At 41.3% G+C, this 21,774-nt stretch overlaps 1 protein-coding gene across 1 annotated transcript in view; it reads right to left on the bottom strand.

Annotated features, from left to right (window-relative positions):
- The window catches only part of kif9 (kinesin family member 9), a 111,906-nt gene extending 90,422 nt beyond the window's left edge, over nt 1–21,484 (bottom strand). The window contains exons 1-4 of the mRNA XM_060824046.1: nt 21,389–21,484; nt 15,223–15,388; nt 8,104–8,210; nt 4,543–4,767 (exon numbers count right to left, since the gene is read on the bottom strand). Coding sequence (XP_060680029.1) covers nt 4,543–4,767; nt 8,104–8,210; nt 15,223–15,388; nt 21,389–21,484 — 594 coding nt within the window. The remainder of the gene's footprint in view (nt 1–4,542; nt 4,768–8,103; nt 8,211–15,222; nt 15,389–21,388) is intronic.
- Between the last annotated feature and the right edge of the window lie 290 nt (nt 21,485–21,774).

Below are 21,774 nucleotides of genomic sequence, written 5' to 3' on the forward strand. Positions count from 1 at the left end.
AGATAGAAGCGATTAGGAATTTGCAACAGCAACATTGCGTGATGGATGGCAGTTATAGGAAGGGGGAAAAGTCACATAGATGGGTTAACCCCTGGAAGGGTAAGAGAGGTAGGCAGCTAGTGCAGGACTCTTTTGTGGATATACCCATTTCAAACAGGTATGCTGCTTTGGAAAATGTAGGGGGTGATGGATTCTCAGGGGAACGTAGCACGAACAGCCAGGTTTCTGGTATTGAGACTGGCTCTAATGCAACGAGGGGTACGTTGGCTTCCAAGAGATCAATTGTGTTAGGGGATTCTGTAGTCAGAGGTACAGATGGACATTTCTGTGGCCAGCAGAGAAAAAGCAGAATGGTGTGTTCTTTCCCTGGTGCCAGGGTCAAGGATGTCTCAGAGAGGGTGCAGAATGTTCTCATGGGGGAGAGGGGCCACCAGGAGGTCATTGTCCACGTTGGAACCAATGACATTGGAATGGAAAAGGTTGAGACTCTGAAGGGAGAATACAGAGAGTTAGGCAGAAATTTAAAAAGGAGGTCCTCAAGGGTAGTAATATCTGGAATACTCCCAGTGCTTCGAGCTAGTGAGGGCAGGAATAGGAGGATAGAGCAGATGAATGCATGGCTGAGGAACTGGTGTATGGGAGAAGGATTCACATTTTTGGATCATTGGAATCTCTTTGGGGTAGAAGTGACCTGTCCAAGAAGGACGGATTGCACCTAAATTGGAAGGGGACTAGTATACTGACAGGGAAATTTCCTAGAACTGCTTGGGAGGATTTAAACTATTAAGGTTGGGGAGGATGGGGGGGTGGTGGGACCCAGGGAGATAATAAGGAAAGAGATCGATCTGAGATGGGTACAGCTGAGAATAGAAGTGAGTCAAACAGTCAGGGCAGGCAGGGACAAGGTAGGACTAATAAATTAAACTGCATTTATTTCAATGCAAGGGGCCTAACAGAGAAGGCAGATGAACTCAGGGCATGGTTAGGAACATGGGACTGGGATACCATAGCAATTACGGAAACATGGCTCAGGGATGGGCAGGACTGGCAACTTAATGTTCCAGGATACAAATGCTACAGGAAGGATAGAAAGGGAGACAAGAGAGGAGGGGGAGTGGCATTTTTGATAAGGGATAGCATTACAGCTGTGCTGAGGGAGGATATTCCCAGAAATACATCCAGGGAAATTATTTGGGTGGAACTGAGAAATAGGAAAGGGATGATCACATTATTGGGATTGTATTATAGACCGCCTCAATAGTCAGAGGGAAATTGAGAAACAAATTTGTAAGGAGATCTCCGCTATCTGTAAAATAATAGGGTAGTTATGGTAGGGGATTTTACCTTTCTGGGACATCGACTGGGACTGCCATAGTGTTAAAGGTTTAGATGGAGAGGAATTTCTTAAGTGTGCACAAGACAATTTTCTGATCCAGTATGTGGATGTACCTACTAGAGAAGGTGCAAAACTTGATCTACTCTTGGGAAATAAGGCAGGGCAGGTGACTGAGGTGTCAGTGGGAAGAGTACTTTGGGGTCAGCGACCATAATTCTACTCGTTTTAAAATAGTGATGGAAAAGGATAGACCAGATCTAAAAGTTGAAGTTCTAAATTGGAGAAAGGCCAATTTTGACGGTATTAAGCAAGAACTTTCGAAAGCTGATTGGAGGCAGATGTTTGCAGGTAAAGGGACGGCTGGAAAATGGGAAGCCTTCAGAAATGAAATAACAAGAATCCAGAGAAAGTATATTCCTGTCTGGGTGAATGGGAAGGCTGGTAGGTATAGGGAATGCTGGATGACTAAACAAATTGAGGGTTTGGTTAAGAAAAAGAAGGAAGCATATGTCAGGTATAGACAGGATAGATCCTGTGAATCCTTACAAGAGTATAAAGGCAGTATGGAGTATACTTAAGAGGGAAATCAGGAGGGCAAAAAGGGGACATGAGATAGCTTTGACAAATAGAATTAAGGAGAATCCAAAGGGTTTTTACAAATATATTAAGGACAGAAGGGTAACTAGGGAGAGAATAGGGCTGCTCAAAGATCAGCAAGGCAGCCTTTGTGTGGAGCCACAGAAAATGGGAGAGATACTAAATGAATATTTTGCATCAGTATTTACTGTGGAAAAGGATATGGAAGATATAGACTGTAGGGAAATAGATGGTGACATCTTGCAAAATGTCCAGATTACAGAGGAGGAAGTGCTGGATGTCTTGAAACGGTTAAAGGTGAATAAATCCCCAGGACCTGATCAGGTGTACCCGAGAACTCTGTGGGAAGCTAGAGAAGTGATTGCTGGGCCTCTTGCTGAGATATTTGTATCATCGATAGTCACAGGTGAGGGGCCGGAAGACTGGAGGTTGGCAAACGTGGTGCCACTGTTAAAGAAGGACAGTAAAGACAAGCCAGGGAGCTATAGACTGGTGAGCCTGACCTTGGTGGTGGGCAAGTTGTTGGAGGGAAGCCTGAGGGACAGGATGTACATGTATTTGGAAAGGCAAGGACTGATTCGGGATATCCAACATGGCTTTGTGCATGGGAAATCATGTCTTACAAACTTAATTGAGTTTTTTGAAGAAGTAGCAAAGACGATTGATGAGGGCAGAGCAGTAGATGTGATCTATATGGACTTCAGTAAGGCATTCGACAAGGTTCCCCATGGGAGACTGATTAGCATGGAGAACTAGTCAGTTGGATACAGAACTGGCTTAAAGGTAGAAGACAGAGGGTGGTGGTGGAGGGCTGTTTTTCAGACTTGGGGCCTGTGACCAGTGGAATGCCACAAGGATTGGTGCTGGGCCCTCTACATTTTGTCATTTACATAAATGATTTGGATGCGAGCTTAAGAGGTACAGTTAGTAAGTTTTCAGATGAAACCAAAATTGGAGGTGTAGTGGACAGTGAAGCGGGTTACCTCAGATTACAACAGGATCTTGACCAGATGGGCCAATAGGCTGAGAAGTGGCAGATGGAGTTTAATTCAGATAAATGCGAGGTGCTGCATTTTGGGAAAGCAAGTCTTAGCGGTAAGGTCCTAGGATGTGTTGCTGAACAAAGAGACCTTGGAGTGCAGGTTCATAGTTTCTTGAAAGTGGAGTCACAGGTAGATAGGGTAATGAAGAAGGCGTTTGGTATGGTCCGAGTATTGAGTACAGGAGTAGGGAGGTCATGTAACTGCTGTACAGGACATTGGTTAGACCACGGTTGGAATATTGCGTGCAATTCTGGTCTCATTTCTATTGGAAAGATGTTGTGAAACTTGAAAGCGTTCAGAAAAGATTAACAAGGATGATGCCAGGGTTGGAGGATTGAGCTACAGGGAGAGGCTGAACAGGCTGGGGTTGTTTTCCCTGGAGCTTTGGAGGCTGAGGGGGGACCTTATAGAGGTTTACAAAATTATGAGGGACATGGATAGGATAAATAGACAAAGTCTTTTCCCTGGTGTCGTGGAGTCCAGAACTAGAGGGCATAGGTTTAGGGTGAGAGCGTAAAGATATAAAAGAGACCTAAGGGCCAACTTTTTCACACAGACGGTCATATGTGTATGGAATGAGCTGCCAGAGGATGTGGTGGAGGCTGGTACAATTGCAACATTTAAGAGGCATTTGGATGGGTATATGAATAGGAAGGGTTTGGAGGGATATGGGCCGGGTGCTGGCAAGTGGGACTAGATTGGGTTGGGATATCTGGTCAGCATGGATGGGTTGGACCGAAGGGTCTGTTTCCATGCTGTACATCTCTATGACTCTTTGTCATGCCTTCTAGTTCTTTTCAGTTGGAAATTCAAAGTTAAATGAAAAATGGCAGAGCTTCATCCAGTGGAGTTTGTTTTGCTACTCTTCATACAACAGATGGTCTAGTACAGTACTTGACACATGACATGTGGGCTATGTAGTCTTACAACAGTTAGTTACACTTGTAAATGAATAAATCTAACACCCAACCCAAAAGAAAGTTCTCCAAAGCCTCATTTTCTTCTGCCAATGAAGGAATGTTACGTTCGTTGGATGAGGTCTTAGACCAAGATCTTGTCTGTCTACTTCAGTCCGTGTTATTGATCCCTGGTGTCCTAGTCATTGCCCAAATAATGCCACCAAATGCAGATGAACTGTTATCAAAACAAAAAATACAATACTGAGGATAGTAGAAATATGAAATAAGAATAGAAAATCTTGGAAATGTTCAGCAAGTAATATTGCATCTCTGTACAAAAACAGAATTAACATTTCAGGTTTGACTGTCATGAAACCCCATCAAATGGGCAGTAAATGTTGACCTTGCTACATGCAGAGAATGCATAATTTTAAAACAGATCCACTCCTGTGTAATGTAGCAAATGCTTTGTTTTTTTTTTAATGCACAGGTGATTGAAAAGTTTACAGTCTCGCACATCTCTGCACATGTGGTAACCAATAGAATTGACTTCTGCTCAGGCTGCATGGTAACTTTCAGCTTGTTTAGCAGATTAGAAGGAACATTAGCCCTCACTCAGTCCTTGATTCTGCACCCATATTTCTGCAAAGCTCCTGAGTGTTCTTACCTCAAACAGATAGTTAAGGGCATCTTCTTCAGTGCTGACCTGGTGAATTGAGAGCCCTCGGACATGCACGCCATAGTTGTCCTCCACTACCATTATGTGTCCATCAGTTTCCAAACTATCAGGCAGGCTAGACAGTAGGTCAAACAGAGTCTCGTTGTAGATTTCCAGGTATGAGACATATACGGTGAGAGAAAGATCCCCCTGTTCTTCTACCTCTTTAAAAATCTGTGAGCAAGAACATTGAACATTTTACCTTTATATTCTCTACTAGTCTTTCTTCTGTTATAAGTTTTGGATCTTGCCTAGGTACTTTCTCTGGCACTCTGTTGCTAGAACTAAAGTATTCCCTTGTGATTGAACTGAATATCCATGTCATTTAATAAAACAAAGACCTGCACATGCTGGAGATCTGAAACTCAATTGGTCACTGCCAAAACTCTCAGTTGAAGAGTCGCCAGACTCGAAATGTTAATTCTGCTTTCTGTCCATAGATGCTGTCAGACCTGCTGAATTTTGCCAGCAATTTCTGTTTTTGCTCCATGCCCCATATATGTATATTTCTTCAATCTCTTCATATGTGCACAAAAGCAATTCTTAGAACTGAAAAGGCCAGATACCAATCTGTTAAATTTTACAGTGCTTAAATATAGGTATGATTGATTTCATTTAATCTTATAAGACAGAGAAAGCAAGAAAGAAAACGTACATTGCAAAGCCTATTTGCAGATGAGAACAGGACAATTTATAGTGGACAACAGGGAAATGGCAGAGAAAATGAACAGTTATTTTGAGTCTGTCTTCCTAGAAGAAGATATAGAAAATATCCCAGAATGACCAAGGAACCTCAGTTATCAGAGCCAACATGAATTTATGAAAGGGATATCATGTTAGAATTTTCTAAAGATCTTACTGGTAGCATAGAGAAAGGAAAACTAGTGGAATTGGTGCATTTGGATTTTCAGAAGGCTTGTGGTAAACTCCCACTCTATAAGATATAAGAGCAGGCCAGTTGGCCAATCAGGTCAGATTTACAATTTGATCATGGTCGATACACCATTCTACTACCTTTTCCTCATAATCCTTGATTGCCTTACTAATCAAGAACCTATCCATCTCTGTCTTAAATACACTCAACAATGTGGCCTCCACAATGTTCTGAAATGTTCTGTGAAGCAGTCCCCCAATTTATGCTTCATTTCTCCAATGTACAGGAGAGCGCATTGTGAGCAGCTGCTCATAAGACCCTAAGCTTTCAGTTGTCTGCCACATTCTATTCTATGGTAATGAGTTCCACAGATTCTCCAACATCTGACTGAAGAAATTCCTCCTTAATGTCAGTTCCAAATGAGTGTCCCTTCACTCTGAAGTTGTGCCCTCAGGTCCTAGTCTCTTTTACAAGTGAAAACATCTTCTTCACATCCGCTCTATCCATGTCTCTCAGTATTCAATGAGTATTCAATAAATTTCAATGAGATCACCTTATTCTTCTACACTACATTGAGTACAGACCCAGAGTCCTCAGCTGCTCCATGACAAGTGCTTCATCCTTCCTCAGATGCATGCTCAATGAATCCTTGTAATCAACGGGTATCGTGAGCTCTATTCTGATGAAGGGTCACTGGACTCAAAATATTACTGCTGTTTGTCTCTTAACAGATGCTGCCAGACCTGCTGAGAACCCCCAGCCCTTTCTAACTTTTTTAAAAATTCAAGATAATGGCACTGGCAGGTTAGGAAATCTTCGGGCTCTGTGCCCATACACTTCTACTCCCCTGGTTGGCTGCATTCTCCTTTGCTTTTTGTTTAGTTTCTTAAATTCTTCATTTATCTTTTGTATCAAAATTGACCTTTTATTCTTTTCTTCGCCTACGGTGGAGGAAGGAGGTTGTGAGGGCTTGCTGTGGTGGTGGCAGTGGCAGAGTTGTGGCTCTGAATGGCCATTCTTCATCGCCATAGTGGCTGTGGCTTTACTCAAGGTTTCATCATTGATGGGTCCAGTCTGCCCCAAACTGATCTGCCCCAAGTCTCAAATCTTCTTCCATGCCAGTTCATTAAAACCTTCAGCTCCCCCTTACTTCAATAATCTACCTATCTCTTTTTAAACAATTTCAGTGACCCAGCCTCAATAGCTCTCTGGTGTAGAGAATTCCAGGCATTCATTCACTAACCTCTGGGAAACAAAATTCCTTCACACCTGTTTTAAATGAGCGATACTTTCTTCTGTAACTATGTCCCCTAGTTCAAGTCCCCCCACTAGTGGAAAATCTTTTCAGGTATGTTTCGATAAGACTACTCTTCATTCTTCTAAATGCTGATGAACAAACACCTATCTTGTTTAGCTTTTTTGATAAATCAACCTCTCCATCCCAGGAATCAACCCCAGTGAATCTCTTTTGAATTGCCTCCATGCTAGTACTTATTCATGGGCACCATAACTATACACAGTACTCCAGGTGTGGACTCACCAACATCCTGTACATTTCCCTATTTTACACTGTAAATCCTGAAGCAATAAAGACTAGAATTCCATTTGCCTTTCAATCATTTGCTGTACCTGGATGCTAACTTTCAGATCACTCTGTTCTGTACTATTGGAGTTTCCTCCATTTAAGTAATTGTTTTTAATTCTTCCGACCAAAGTGCATGACTTCACACTGTACTACATTAAACTCAATCTATCAAGTTTTTGCCCACCATCTCAACCTATCTATACTTCTTTGCAGATTTCTTATATCCTCATCTCAATATACCCTCCCCACCTACATTGAATCATCAGCAAATCTGCTACATCACATTTGCAAGTTATTCATATAGGTGGTAAAGCTTCAAGGTCCTAGTACTGATTCTCGTAGCATTGCACTGGTTACATCTTTCTAACTTGAAAATGCCCATTAATCCTCACTGTCTGTCTTGTGTGTTAATCAATCCTCAGTCCGTGCTAATATATCACCCCAATACGATGAGCTCTTGCAATAACCTTTTATATGGAACCTTACCAAATGCTTTTTAGAAATCCAAACAGACTACACTTAACTATTCTCCTTTATCAACTCTGTTTCTTATATTAGATTAGATTCCCCTCAGTGTGGAAATAGGCCCTTCGGCCCAACCAGTCCACACCGACCCTCCGGAGGGTAACCCACCCAGACCCATTCCCCTCTAACTAATGCACCTAACACTATGGGCAATTTAGTATGGCCAATTCACCTGACCTGCATATCTTTGGACTGTGAGAGGAAACCGGAGCACCCAGAGGAAACCCACGCAGACACAAGGAGAATGTGCAAACTCCACACAGACAGTTGCCCAAGGCTGGAATCAAACCTGGGACCCTTGTGCTAACCACTGAGCCACAATGCTGCCCTCACCTCAAAGAACTTTGACAAATTGGTTAGACATGGATTAGAATTTCCAATTTTGGGAATCCATGAAAGAATGTGTGGCTGAATCTTCATTCATAACAATGCAGGAACACTGATCACACATGGAATGGTACACTTGGTTAACAGGAAAGGAATCCCAAAGAACCAATTATTGTAGTTTAGTCACTGAAAATCATACCTGCTGAATTGCTCTTGGGATGATACCACGGTAATCATATTTCTCTGTAGCTCCAGTCATTGTATAGGTTTTTCCTGCCCCTGTTTGTCCATAACACATTATTGTACCTAAAGGAAATGGGAAAAATAGACTGTACTTTATACATAGTACTTTTTTCCTGTATCTTCCTCCTCAGATTCTTTGGGCAAGGCAGGAAAGGAATTCTTTTTGTGTGGTCATCAAGGTGAGGGATTGGAATGTTGAAGAAAGAAAGAGTATTCATTTTTGAGCTGACTGGGTGGTGGAGGCAGCTTTTCAAATGGAAATTGGATAAACACATGAAGAGAAAATGTCTGCTGGTTTGTGTGTAAAGGATGGGAGCTTGGGACTTGTAATGTTGCTTTTGTAAAAAGTTAGCACAGACATGACAGACTGAATAGTGTTTAGGGTGTTGTCAATGCTAGGAGTTGAACACTGAACATTGTCAATGCAAATAAAAAGAAACGGCACGTGTTAGAAATGTAAAGCAAGTCATTTGCCTCTCTGTTGAAGGTTTGCCACTTAGAAAATATGCTGTAACTAAGTGATGTAGACACAAAAGTTAGAAACTTAAAAGAAGATGATGCTGGGAATATGCAAACAGGCCATGAAAAAGTAAAAAAAAAACTCCCTCCCTCTAAAGATCGTCTTTTTTTATTTTTAGGTTCTGGATTCTCGTGGTGTCTTGTATATTTCCGATACTCTTAAAATTATTTCCTGTCTCCAGCAGCCCTTATCATCTAGTTTTAAATGGCCCATCATGACTCTTCTGGTTCTTTGGAGGAGAGCTATTCATTTAGCCCACTCCCTTGTTCTGCATTCATAGCCCTCTCTTTTGTACCCATCAAATACTCAGACAATTTCCTTATAACAGTTATTATTGAATCAGATTCATCACTAGTTCAAGCAATGTATTCCAACTCACTGTCAAAACTAAGCTCTTCAAATTGCCTTTGGTTCTTTTGCCATAACACTTAAATCTATGCTGTCTGGTTACTGTCCTTTCTGTTGCTGGAAACAATTTCTCCTTATTTGTCAAACGTATTCATCGTTTTGAACAATTCTAACAAGCCTCTATTATCTTTGCTCTTAGTCAATTTCACATACATTATTACATTGATGTCCTCTTGGAGCAAAACATGAACTCTTGTTAAAGGAATTTAGAATTGAAATGGTTGACGTTCTTGGCCTCTAAACTCCAACTTACCAGAATCCAGAACATACTAGATGCAGATCCATGGATTCCAAATAATTGTATGTTAATATCATACAAAATAAGATAAAGCATTTTATATCTGGGTTGACTTGGTTCCCAAAGCAGAAGAAATCCTATTGGGAGATAGCTTAGAGTCTTCCATTATAATTATATTAGGCAAGCTAACATCATAAAGGTTTACAAACTTCCAGTGGGGTCATGCCAGCAATAGCTCTACCAAATGTCAAACTCCAGCCATCTACATTTCACCAGCCATCTACATTTCACTACCCATCACTACATGTAGCACCATCAAAAAGCAGATTGAACTGACAAACAGCTAGAAACCTAGTTTCTGGTCTCTCATTCACATCTTGTTATGATGCCAAACAGCTAAGCATATTTCTTTCTATCTGCTGACAGAAGGCATACACACCTGAACTCAGTTTCAAAATGATGTCAGTGAGGGAAAAGAGCCAAAAAGAGCCTAAAGAACTTTCTCCTCACACAACACCAACCTAGCATCAATGCTGATAGCATAATACTGCTGCTGCAGGTAGGTGCCAATAGTAATCAGCATCCTACTTTCTGACTTGCTTTGTCTGATGACCTGAACCACAATGGAGTGCTTCTTCCAGACTTGGTATCTTATTCCTAAGCCAGAGAAGCTGTGCAAAAGTCCCCCATTCACAAACAGCATGACAAATTTATTCCAGTCAATTATAGTTCCATAGTCCACTCTTAATTGTCAACAAAGTGATGGAAGGTTTTGTTGACAGTACTATGGAGTGGCACTTACTCATCAAATACTTGCTCACTGATGGTCAGAATGCATACTGCCAGCACCACTCACCTCCAGATCTCATTAAAGCCTTAGTTAAACAGAGGTCAGGTGGTGGTGATTGCCCTGAACTTTAAAGTAGCATTTGACCATTTTTAGCACCATGGAACCCTAAAAAAGTTGAAATCATTGGGAATTTTGGAAGAGGAGTGGAACTGTCCATTGATTGGGACTATGCTTATCATAAACAAGAATGACTGTGGTTATTGGACGTCAATCATCTCAGCTCCAGAAATTTGCTGTAGGAGTTCTTTAATGAACTTCTATCTGACATAACCTTGTGCAGGGTTACAGGGATCAGGTAGTGGAGTTGGTCTGGGTGGGATGCTGTTTGGAGGGGTGGTGTGGACTCGATGGTCCAAATGGCCTTCCACACTGCTTCCAGTGCTTCTACACTGTAGGGATTCTATGATCCCAAAAAGTTAGAAGTGACAATAAATTATTCATTCAAAAGTTGACTGGGAGCAGCTACTTCTGGGTAAATCTGCAGGAGAACAGTGGTGGTGGGGGTTGCTGTTCAAAATGAAATTGGCAAGATAAATATACAGTTCATAAGTTCATAAGACATAGGAGTAGAATTAATCTGCTCTGCCATTCGATCATAGCTGATATGTTCCTTACCCCTATTTTCCTGCCTTCTCTCCATATCCCTTCAACAAAACTCTGTCTAACTCCTCCTTAAATTTACTCACTGTCCCAGCATCCACTGCACTTTGGGATTGTGAATTCTACAGATAAACATAGAGAAGAAAATGTTGAGGAGGTTGGATAGCATGTAGATTGGTTGGGTGGTTGACAATGAAGGAGAAGGTCTTACGTTGCAGGATGATATAGATGGATTGGTTGAATGGGCAGATTTGTGGTAGATGGAACTTAACTCTATTACGTGTGAGGTGATGCATTTTGGAAGTAGTTACAAGACAAGGGAGTACTCAATGAATGTTGAACAGTAGGAAGCTCAGAAGAACAGAGGGGTCTTGGAGTGTTTGTCCATAAATTCCTGCAAGTGCAGGACAGGGTAATAGGGTAGTCAGGAAGGAATATGGGACACTCCCTTTGTCAATTGTGGCTAGATTATAAGAGCAAGGAGGTTATGTTGGAACTGTTCTTTGTTTAGGCCTTAATGGGGGTACTGTTTGCAGTTCTGATCATCGCGCTATAGGAATGGTGTGATTCCACTGGAGGGGTTGCAGGGGACATTTACCAGGTTGTGGCCTGAGATGGAATGGTTTAGCTATGAGGAGAGGCTGGACAGATTTGGGCTGTTCTCTTTGGAGCAGAGCAGGCTGAGAGGAGACATGATTGAGGCATATTAGATCATGAGGAGCATGAATATGTTGGATGGAAAGCAGGGAATTTTGTCGCAATTAACTCAAATCTGGAATTCTCAAAGCCCTTGATAAAGTGATAATTGGCTGCCTCATGAATCGCAATATTTAATGTAGGATGTGTGATTTATATCTAGTTTAATGTGTTTATTTTTAAGTTTAGACCTCCAACTGTATGAGGCCAACCGTGCATATTTAGTACTTTATGTAACAACTTACTAAATGCCTTTGGAAATCTAAGTACAGAGGAGCCTCGCTTATCCGAAAGACATGGGCAAGGAGCGTTTTGCTCGGTTAATCAAATTCCAGATAATCGAATGCCGGATAACATAGTTTAGCCAAGCATCAGGACCTTGCAAGACAATCCAATATTTGGATAATCTAATGCTGGGTATCCGAGGTTCCTCTGTATATGCACTTTTAAGTCCACGAAGAGTTGAATGATTACTTTGTAACTGTTTCTGTAGCCATGGTGATTTATTTTAAAACAATAGAAAGATAACTTCCGGAACAAATAGGTTTTTTTGTACACTAGGCAAGTTTACAACCAAGCAAGGTAAACAATTTGACATCAGGGTTTTGGTTAGAAAATTGTACATGCGGCTTTTTAAGCTTATAACTTAGAACATTAGTTTAATCCATAGCTTTTAAATAAAGGTTTTGTTTTAATTTCAGTTTGGGGCATATATGCAGTTTGGAGATGGATGTACAAAGCAGTGGTGCTGAGAAAGGGAGAAGTAGTAAGAATAGATTATCTTAGATTGTGGAGCTTAGTAATAATTCCAGAATATGAGACTGATTAGCAAGGTTCATGGAATACAGGGAGAACTAGCCATTTGGATACAGAACTGGCTCAAAGGTAGAAGACAGAGGGTGGTGGTGGAGGGTTGCTTTTCAGGCTGGAGGCCTGTGACCAGTGGAGTGCCACAAGGATCAGTGCTGGCCCTCTACTTTTTGTCATTTACGTAAATGATTTGGATGCGAGCATAAGAGGTACAGTTAGTAAGTTTGCAGATGACATCAAAATCGGAGGTGTAGTGGACAATGAAGAGGGTTACCTCAGATTACAACAGGATCTGGACCAGATAGGCCAATGGGCTGAGAAGTGGCAGATGGAGTTTAATTCAGATAAATGCGAGGTGCTGCATTTTGGGAAAGCAAATCTTAGCAGGACTTATACACTTAATTGTAAGGTCCTAGGGAGTGTTGCTGAACAAAGAGACCTTGGAGTGCAGGTTCATAGCTCCTTGAAAGTGGAGTTGCAGGTAGATAGGATAGTGAAGAAGGCGTTTGGTATGCTTTTCTTTATTGGTCAGAGTATTGAGTACAGGAGTTACGAGGTCATGTTGCTGCTGTACAGGACATTGGTTAGGCCACTGTTGGAATATTGCGTGCAATTCTGGTCTCCTTCCTATTGGAAAGATGTTGTGAAACTTGAAAGGGTTCAGAAAAGATTTCCAAGGATGTTGCCAGGGTTGGAGGATCTGAGCTACAGGGAGAGGCTGAACAGGCTGGGGCTGTTTTCCCTGGAGCGTTGGAGGCTGAGGGGGGACCTTATAAAGGTTTACAAAATTATGAGCAGCATGGATAGGATAAATAGACAAGTCTTTTCCCTGGGGTTGGGGAGTCCAGAACTAGAGGGCATAGGTTTAGGGTGAGAGGGGAAAGATATAAAAGAGACCTAAGGGGCAACTTTTTCACGCAGAAGGTGGTACATGATGGAATGAGCTGCCAGAGGATGTGGTGGAGGCTGGTACAATTGCAACATTTAAGAGGCATTTGGATGGGTATATGAATAGGAAGGGTTTGGAGAGATATGGTCCGGATACTGGCAGATGGGACTAGATTGGGTTGGGATATCTGGTCAGCATGGACGGGTTGGACCAAAGGGTCTGTTTCCATGCTGTACATCTCTATGACTCTATGAGCATTTTGGATAAATCATTTAAACTCCGGTGTATGACAGCTGCAGGATAAGATTTTCTAGACTGAGAATTTTGTTTTTGCATAGAATCCCTACAGTGAAGGGAGAGGAAATTCGGTTCATCAAGTCTGCACTGAACCACCGAAGTGCATCCCACCAAGAAAGTCTCAGTCCTCTACCCGATCCCCACATTTCCCTTGGCCAATCCACCCAGCCTGCACCTCTTTACACTGTGGGAAGAAACAAGAGCACCCAGCAGAAACCCACACAGACACAGGGAGAACATGTAAACTTCACACAGACAGATTTCAAGGCTGGAATCAAACCTAGATCCCTGGCACAGTGAGGCAGCAGTGCTAACCACTGAGCTACCATTCAGCCCCTGTTGAGGTTGCTGTCAAATTAAATCCATTGAGATGTTAGAGAAAAGGACTTTCTCTGGTATGAGTACAGTAGTTGGGGCACTTTTGGGTAATATACAGCAGTGTTTTGGATCTGTAAAGTTGGATGAATTGGATTATATTTTACCATGTTTTTTAAAACCTCTAAACTTGTGTTATGTGTAAATAGCTTTGGTTTATTCCATTTTATCTTCATTTCTTTCATGAAATAAATTTTTGCTTAATTGTAAAAACTAAATCTGTAACTTTGCATACTTATGTTTCTTTGTGAGACCACTACATTAAAAACAAACCTGAACACAAAATAATTTACCAAACCAGATTCCATTCTGGGATCTGACTTATCTAGGAATAAGATCATCTGGGATCATAGCAAAGACACAAGCCAGGAACATAAAATTTCCATTTTCCTGGATGTGTACAACTCCAGTACAATACAGAGGCATAATAATATCCAGGATAAACCAACTTGGTTGACATCTCAAGAACTACCTGAAGCATTTAATCCCTCCATCACCAATGCAATGGCAGCTATCATACAATATGAAAAGTACATTGTAATAGTTCACCAACATTTCTTCAATAAACCACTCAAATCTGCGTCATTGACCATATTACAAGGACAAGGGCAACAATCATAGAAACATCATCATCTATAGTCTACGCTATAATGCATGTTTCTTCAACATGAATTGATTATAATGTGATTGAAGAGTTTAGACCATTACCTGTAGAATGCGAACTTTCCTTACCTGAATTGGCTATCACACAATTCCAGTCCCACTAGTTTAAACAGTGCTGCTATTTTGCAATTTTCTTATAATGCTGGATCACACGATAACTGAACTATCGTGTTATATCAGAACAGACTGTATATGCAAATTGAATCTCATGTCAAACACCATTTTGACTTACAAATGCATCATTGTTTCTTCATGTCTGGATCAAAATCCCATAACTCCATCTCTAACTGTGTGTGAATGTATCTTCACCAAGAAAAAAATTTACAATGGTTCAAGAAGATAGCTCTAAAGCATCTTTCCAAAGAATGGTCACTGGACCTGAAACATTAACTCTGATTTTTCTCCACAGATGCTGCCAGATTGCTGAGTTCATTTTTCCAGCAATTTCTGTTTTGTGTCAACAGCATCTTTTCAAGGGCAATGAGAGATAGGTAATAAATACTGGCCATGCCAGGGAAGACCACCTCCAAGAACAAATTTTAAAAATCTTCCACTGCTACATGCAACTGTATTCAATGTTCTCACCTTAGAAACAGTTTGCACATTCAAATGTCATTGACAACAGGATCAATCCTTTTTGGGAACCTGAACATAAGCCTTATTCTCACAAAACTCCCTGAGCTGAGATTCCTCAATTTTCTCCCAACCAGAGGATTTAGATCTACGTACTGCTGAAGCCATTTATTGTGCTAGACACCACATTCTTTGCAACGACTTTGTACACAACATCCTGTGGAACATTATGGAGAATCCCATCTACTTTGAATGACCAGTCGCTGTGCTGATTATTGACCACGTCCTTTCGCTGGTCTAGTCTGGTGTGAATATGTATTGTCTGTGATGAAAAATAATAAAAGTGAATAGAAGTCATCTGAATAAGTTTGCAAAATACATTCAAGTTATAGCTTATACCAATAATTTGTCTTAACAAGAAAGCTAAATCATTAAACAGAAAATCCTTGAAATTCTCAGCAGGTGAGGGAGCATCTATGTAGAGAGTCAGCTCAAAGCCAATCCCTAGAGTGAGGAGACCTTCTGAATCTCCTGGGTTTTTTTTCACAGAACATGGGCTGTGCCCAGACAGCACAATGCCAGTCCCTAGACTGAGGAGATCTTCTGAATCTCCTGTTTATTTTTATTTTATTATGAAACAATAAACAGGGTTTCATGTTACAAAAGTGATTAAATTATTATATATTTGTAAGTGTTTAGATTTGATGACAATAAAATATGCCAATATGATATGGGATTTCATTGAAATTGCATCAATGTTATTTATAAACACAGTGGCTGCCTTGGAACATTTAATTAATCAAGTACAACAGACTCTTTAGTAATCTGTGTTGGTTGTATCTCCTGTTTCTATCTATCAGCCAGGGCTAGCTGATTGGCCCAGGTGAACAACCCCAATCAAGGATCTCATAGTCAATAAGATCCACCAGACTCTGGTTCCAATCACTGCACTCCTCCCCTACTAAGTCCAGTGATGTAGGCCTGCTCTTTCTCTTGTAGCTTCTCCTGGGATGATTCCACCTCAGGTACGGTTCTTGTGACTTGGACTCAGACAGGTAGCATGTATCATACCTGTTTGTCTCTTGCACCTGGACCATTTTGGGAGAGTCTCCTTTTCTTATTCTGGTGCTAATGGTGTTGAGACTGCATCCATCTCAGACTCTTAGGTTTCCTTAATGCCAGAAAAAGGGGGAGGCATTAATCAAGGCAATCACTTTTGCATCTCATAGTAATATGCTGCCCACTATGGTGATCTGATCTTGCTAGGTCCAGGAAGGTTTCAATTCTGGTTGTGATAGCCTTTTTGTTTCCCCTATTACCAGCAGCTGTTTTACTTTTGCCAGGACTGGTTCTTTTTGAGTCCGCTGTCAGATATTTTGTTAGTGGTGACTGGAAGGGTGTCCAGAAAGTTCGAAATCAGGACAGACTCTTCCAGCAGAGGCAGCATTTTTGGAGCACCTGCTAGTGGGAGGAGGATCAAAGCATCTGCATTTGCCATTGGCCTCCTGGATAGTGCTCCAACTTGTAATTGTAAGCACTCTGAATAAGGGCCCACTGCTGAATTCGATGAAAAGGTATGGATGGCACATGGTCTTAAGTAGCCCTAGCAGAGGTTTGTGGTCCATTACTATAACAAATTTATGTCTGTAAAGTATTGGGGTACAGAGTGAACAAAGCTGGGTTACACCCATTGAAGGATAAAGTGAGGGTGATAAAAGTGTCGGCTGCCACATCTGTATCGGAGTTTAGGTCTTTCCTTGATTTGGTGAATAATTATGGGGCCTGGCTCCATCTTGGCACCCTTACACCTGCTATTGAAGAAGAGTCAGCCTCGGTAATGATCGCATAGCCACGAAGTAGCCTTTAGGGAAGTGAAAAAGCAGCTATCATCACCTAAGGTGTTGGCCCACTATATTCCCAAGTAAGGGGTGATGCCGACATGCGATTACTCCCCACATGGCATCAAGGCAGTGATGGCTCATTCAGTGGCCCAAAGGAGAGGAGTGCCTAATCGCTTTGGCTTCTCACACTTGGGCTTATACTGAACGCAAATTCGTCCAGAAAGAGAAGGAAGGTTTAGTGGTCATTTTTGGCGTGAGAAAGTTCCACCAATACTTTTGTAAACATAAATTTGTCAAAGTAACAGACCACAAATCCCTGCTACGGCCACTTAAAGAAGACAAGGCTGTACCACCCATAGCTTCTTGTCAAATTCAGCAGTAGACCCTTATTCTGAGTTTGTACAATTATGAGTTGGAACACCGTCCAGGAATCCAATGGCAAATCTGGATGCCTCCCATTAGCAGATACTCCTGGTGGTGTGTGTGGTGGAAGAATCCATTCTGGTTTTAAACCTTCCAGACACCATTCTGGTCACCGCTGACAATATCCGACTGTGGACGCAAAAAGATTTCATCTTGGCAAAACTAAAACAGCTGGCGGTGATGGGAAACAAAAGGGCAATCACAACCAGGATTGAAATCTATCTGGACTCAGCAAGACCAGAACACTGTATAGGATGGCACATTACTGTGGGGATCAAGAGTGATTGACCCGAGCAAAGGACACTACCAGAGACATCCAGGGGTATCCAAAATGAAAATATCAGCCACACGTTATGTCTGGTGGCCAGGATTGGATACCAACATAGCTGCATTGCTGGGGCACTGCCCAGAGTGATAACAAGGACACTGTCAGTAGCTCCAGCACATCCATGGGAATGGCCAGGTAAACCTTGGACTTGTCTACTATGCCAGCCCTTTCATGAGCTCAATGTGATTGGTCAGTTGTGGATACCATTCAAAATGGTTGAACATGCAGCGAATTCAAACACAGGGATGACAACTGAAAAGCTGCGAGCGTCATTCATGATACATGGACTGCTGAAAGTATTGGCATGGACAAAGGGATGTCATTTACCAGCACGGATTTTGAGTGTATCCTATAGTTGAATGGCATTTGGCATATTTGGACATCTGCATACCATCCATCGTCCAATGGTCTGGCATAAAAAGCAAACCAAACGTTGAAGGCAGACTTAAAGAAACAGATACAGCTTTGTTTGATACCAAACTGTCCTTGTTTCTGTTTGATTATAGGACCAACCCTCATGCAACTATAAGGATAGCTCCAGCAGAGTTGCTAATGGGGAGAAGACACCGCACCAGGTTAAATCTGATATTCCCAGATCTGAGGGAGAGGGAGAAATGGCAGTAGGAACACCAACGCCAGCCACATGTCTCCTCTAAGCAAGAGAGACAGTTTACTTCAGGGGACAAAGTTTGGTGTCGAGACCACAGAAATGGCCCTGCATGGGTACAAAGTGAAGTCGATGTAAGGTCATGTCCTGTGACATACAAAGCTCATATAGGTGAGGCGGTCCTGAACAAATACGTGGATCACCTGTTTGCCACTTCACAAAGAGGCAGGAGCAAACATACCTGGCCCCTCAGGACAGCCAAAAAAGCTGTCAGATAGTATGGGATCCACCTCTCTGTCTAGTGTTGAAGAAGTCTCAGAGTCCAAGATGAATGCAGCCTCAATACAGTTACAGCCAGAAGGAAAAGAGGAACATCTGCCAAGATGCTCCGGTTGCAAGACATGACTATGGTCTGGTACACACTGCCTATATTCAACTCAGAGTCAGATGAACTGGACTTGGGGAGGATATCTTCCCAGAGAAGTTACAAGATAGAGAACAGCCCTACATCCCTGGATTTAGGAGGAGAGGGATGTAGTGATTAGAAACAGGGCCAGGTGGATTTCATTGACGATGAGATCCTTGATTGGGGTTATTAACCTGGGCCAGGCAGTGCTTAGCTGACAGAGATAAACAGGAGAAAAAAGTATAACTAGGAGGTTTAGAACCTCCTCAGTTCAGGGGACTGACTCTGAGCTGGCTGTGCACAAGTAAATAAAGGGTGACATGGTGACAGGATAAACGAAAAAAAAATAAAAGAAGAAGGACAAAAAATAAACAGCTGCTTCAGAGAGGCTCCAAGCTGGCTGGTCAGAGGCCATGTCCTGTGCACGCGTAAATAAAGGGCAACTTGGTGATAGGATGTCAGCCTCAGTGCAGTTATTTCAGATTCACAGCTGAAATTCAGATATGTGGTTGAATTACACTTATGGCATAGCTGCTCAATACCACATCACTCATCTTGAAAGAGGAGTGCATGTATCTCAGCAGTGATTGTGACTACATTGGAGAAGGCAGGCAAGTTTGATTGTGATAACTACAAAAGTATATCCTGGTTTTCTTTTGTAGCTTCAGTATGACAGCAAACTTTGTTTTAAGTGGCAGCTTATGAATAGGCACTCTAGATAAACCGGCAAAAATTATATACCTCAAATTCCAGAAATTTACATCTGTGATGTCCAAGTAGTCAGTTGATAGTGTGAGTGAGAAGGCTTTCTGTTGGTAAGTTTTATTTAATGCAAAGTTTCATTATTATTTAAGTGATTTAAGCAATAAATAAAGTACAACGTGATGTGTTTAGTACACCCTGGTCTCAAAGGTGCAGGTCAATAAAACATTTGCTTTAGTATGATTTGCTCAGTTTAGTTTCTAGTCAGTGGCAAGCTCCAGGACATTAATAGTGAGAGAATTGAGCAGTCATAATCCTATCCAACCTTGAGGTATAGTCCATGAACTCTCGCTATTGTATTTGATTCCATGGAAGGACAAGGACCATGCTAAGAGGGGAATGGGAAGAGATGACCAAGAAGGTAACTACATTCTGGCCCTGAGGATCTGGCAGCGGTGCAACAAAGAAGTCTAATGAGCTCACTTGGGTAATCAGAGAATATATCTTCACATGATACCTCTTATCCAGTATACCTCCCATGCAGGCGTCCTGGTCCATTGTTAATATTGCAATGCTATCTTCTATTGTGTGCCATTTGTTCTGCAAGATTATGACAGGATATCAACAATAGTGTTGTGTTGTATTTGAGTTAGACGTAAGTGGACGGTCAAAGAGGTGGGTGGTGGGTATATGGCCAGTAGCAATGTATAGAATACAAGGTTGAAGCATCTAACCACTTAGAGAAGCATTGAAAATAGGAATAGGAGTCAGCTATTCGGCGCTGCAAACCTGCTCTATCATTAAATATGAACAGGGCTGATCATTCAACTCAGTATGTTGTTCCCACTTTCTCCCAATATCCTTTGATCTCTTTTAGTCCCAAGAATTATATCTAACTACTTCTTGAGAATGTTCAATGCTTTGGCCTCAACCACATTCTGTGATACAGAATTCCAATCTCTAGGTGAAGAAATTTCTCCTCTTGTCAATCAAACACAGTGCACACAGTTACTGACTTCAGCCAGCTTTCATACTAAATCAAGATTGCATACAATAAAAGAAGTTAGTGTTGAATAATCAGAAGCCAAGATTGCCTGCATTTTATAAGGTCTATAAAGAGATGGTTCTTTGCATTGTGAAGCTGGCATGGTTGTGAAGCTTGTGGCATCTGGCATCGCGAAGAACATTCATGATGATCATCAGGCTGCTGATGGTGGGACCACAGATCTCTTCCTTTGCTATCACCAAAGTTTCCCTCCTGACTTCTTGGTTTCATATATTCAAGAACCGTCACCTGCCTAACTAAAACAAAAAAATAAGGAAGAAAGAGAGCAACAGCACAGCATTTGTGCTACAGAAGGAAATTTCATAGCAATGGTTTCCAAAGCTTGGCACTAATTCTGGCTTTCTTACCTCACATCTGCGTCTACAGAAGGTTGAACTGATTTAACCAAGAAATCTATTATTTTTGTATCGGGGGTTACCATGATGGTAGTAGTGAAATGGTAGACCTTTTCTTAACTTCCAGTTTCTGTGTTCCTGAAAATAATCCTTCTACTTGTTATTAAAAGATATGTTGCAATCCTAAAGTTTTAATTATAGCGTATACCTGTTGTCAGCAACAGAGATTGTTAATATGCAATATAAGGAATACTTAATCAGTACCTTGACTCTGTATTTAATTAGTTCTTCAGTGAATAAACCCAGTGGATGAGTCTTTGGAGAGTAGACACGAAGCACAAAGACACATGAACAATAAAATTACTGCTTATTGGTTTAATACAGGCTATTACACTTGTTCATGCCACAGTAGTTAGTTAATTCTCCTAAGACTGAAAATGAGTCTGGATATTTTTGACAGCTAATTGACCAGGGGAGAGTGAGTGATGATATGGTGACATGATGTTCACCTTCCATTAGGAGTTGTTAGCTACTCCAAAGGCCTGAACTCTTCATTGTGATTTCTCAATGTAAATAAAACATACACAAGAATCCTCTGTAATGGTCTTCCTTACCTGATTATCAGGTAAAAACTCAATCATATCTGATGCAAAATTAGTTGTTGTTCTGACTCTGGCGAACACCTTCACACCACTGCTTTTGTTGCTCATCTTCAACTAAAAGTGCAATGAAGAATAGTTAGGCCATAAACTGTCAAATGATTCTCTTTTTAACATGATGGGATAGGAATTCATATAAAAAGTAATCCAAATAGTGAGTGGAACTTTAAGCAAGGTAGATGAATGCCTAAAAGTATAAAAGATACTCGTAGATTAATTGAATTAGCAAAACTGTGCCAAGTGGATTTCAATAAATGTGAAATCATCACTTTTGATCTAAAAAGGATAAAATAGAGTATTTACTAAATGAGGGAAAGTTTAAAATAGTGGAGGTAAAGAGA

This window comes from Hemiscyllium ocellatum, chromosome 4 (assembly GCF_020745735.1).
Source record: "Hemiscyllium ocellatum isolate sHemOce1 chromosome 4, sHemOce1.pat.X.cur, whole genome shotgun sequence".
Taxonomy (NCBI): Eukaryota; Metazoa; Chordata; class Chondrichthyes; order Orectolobiformes; family Hemiscylliidae; genus Hemiscyllium; species Hemiscyllium ocellatum.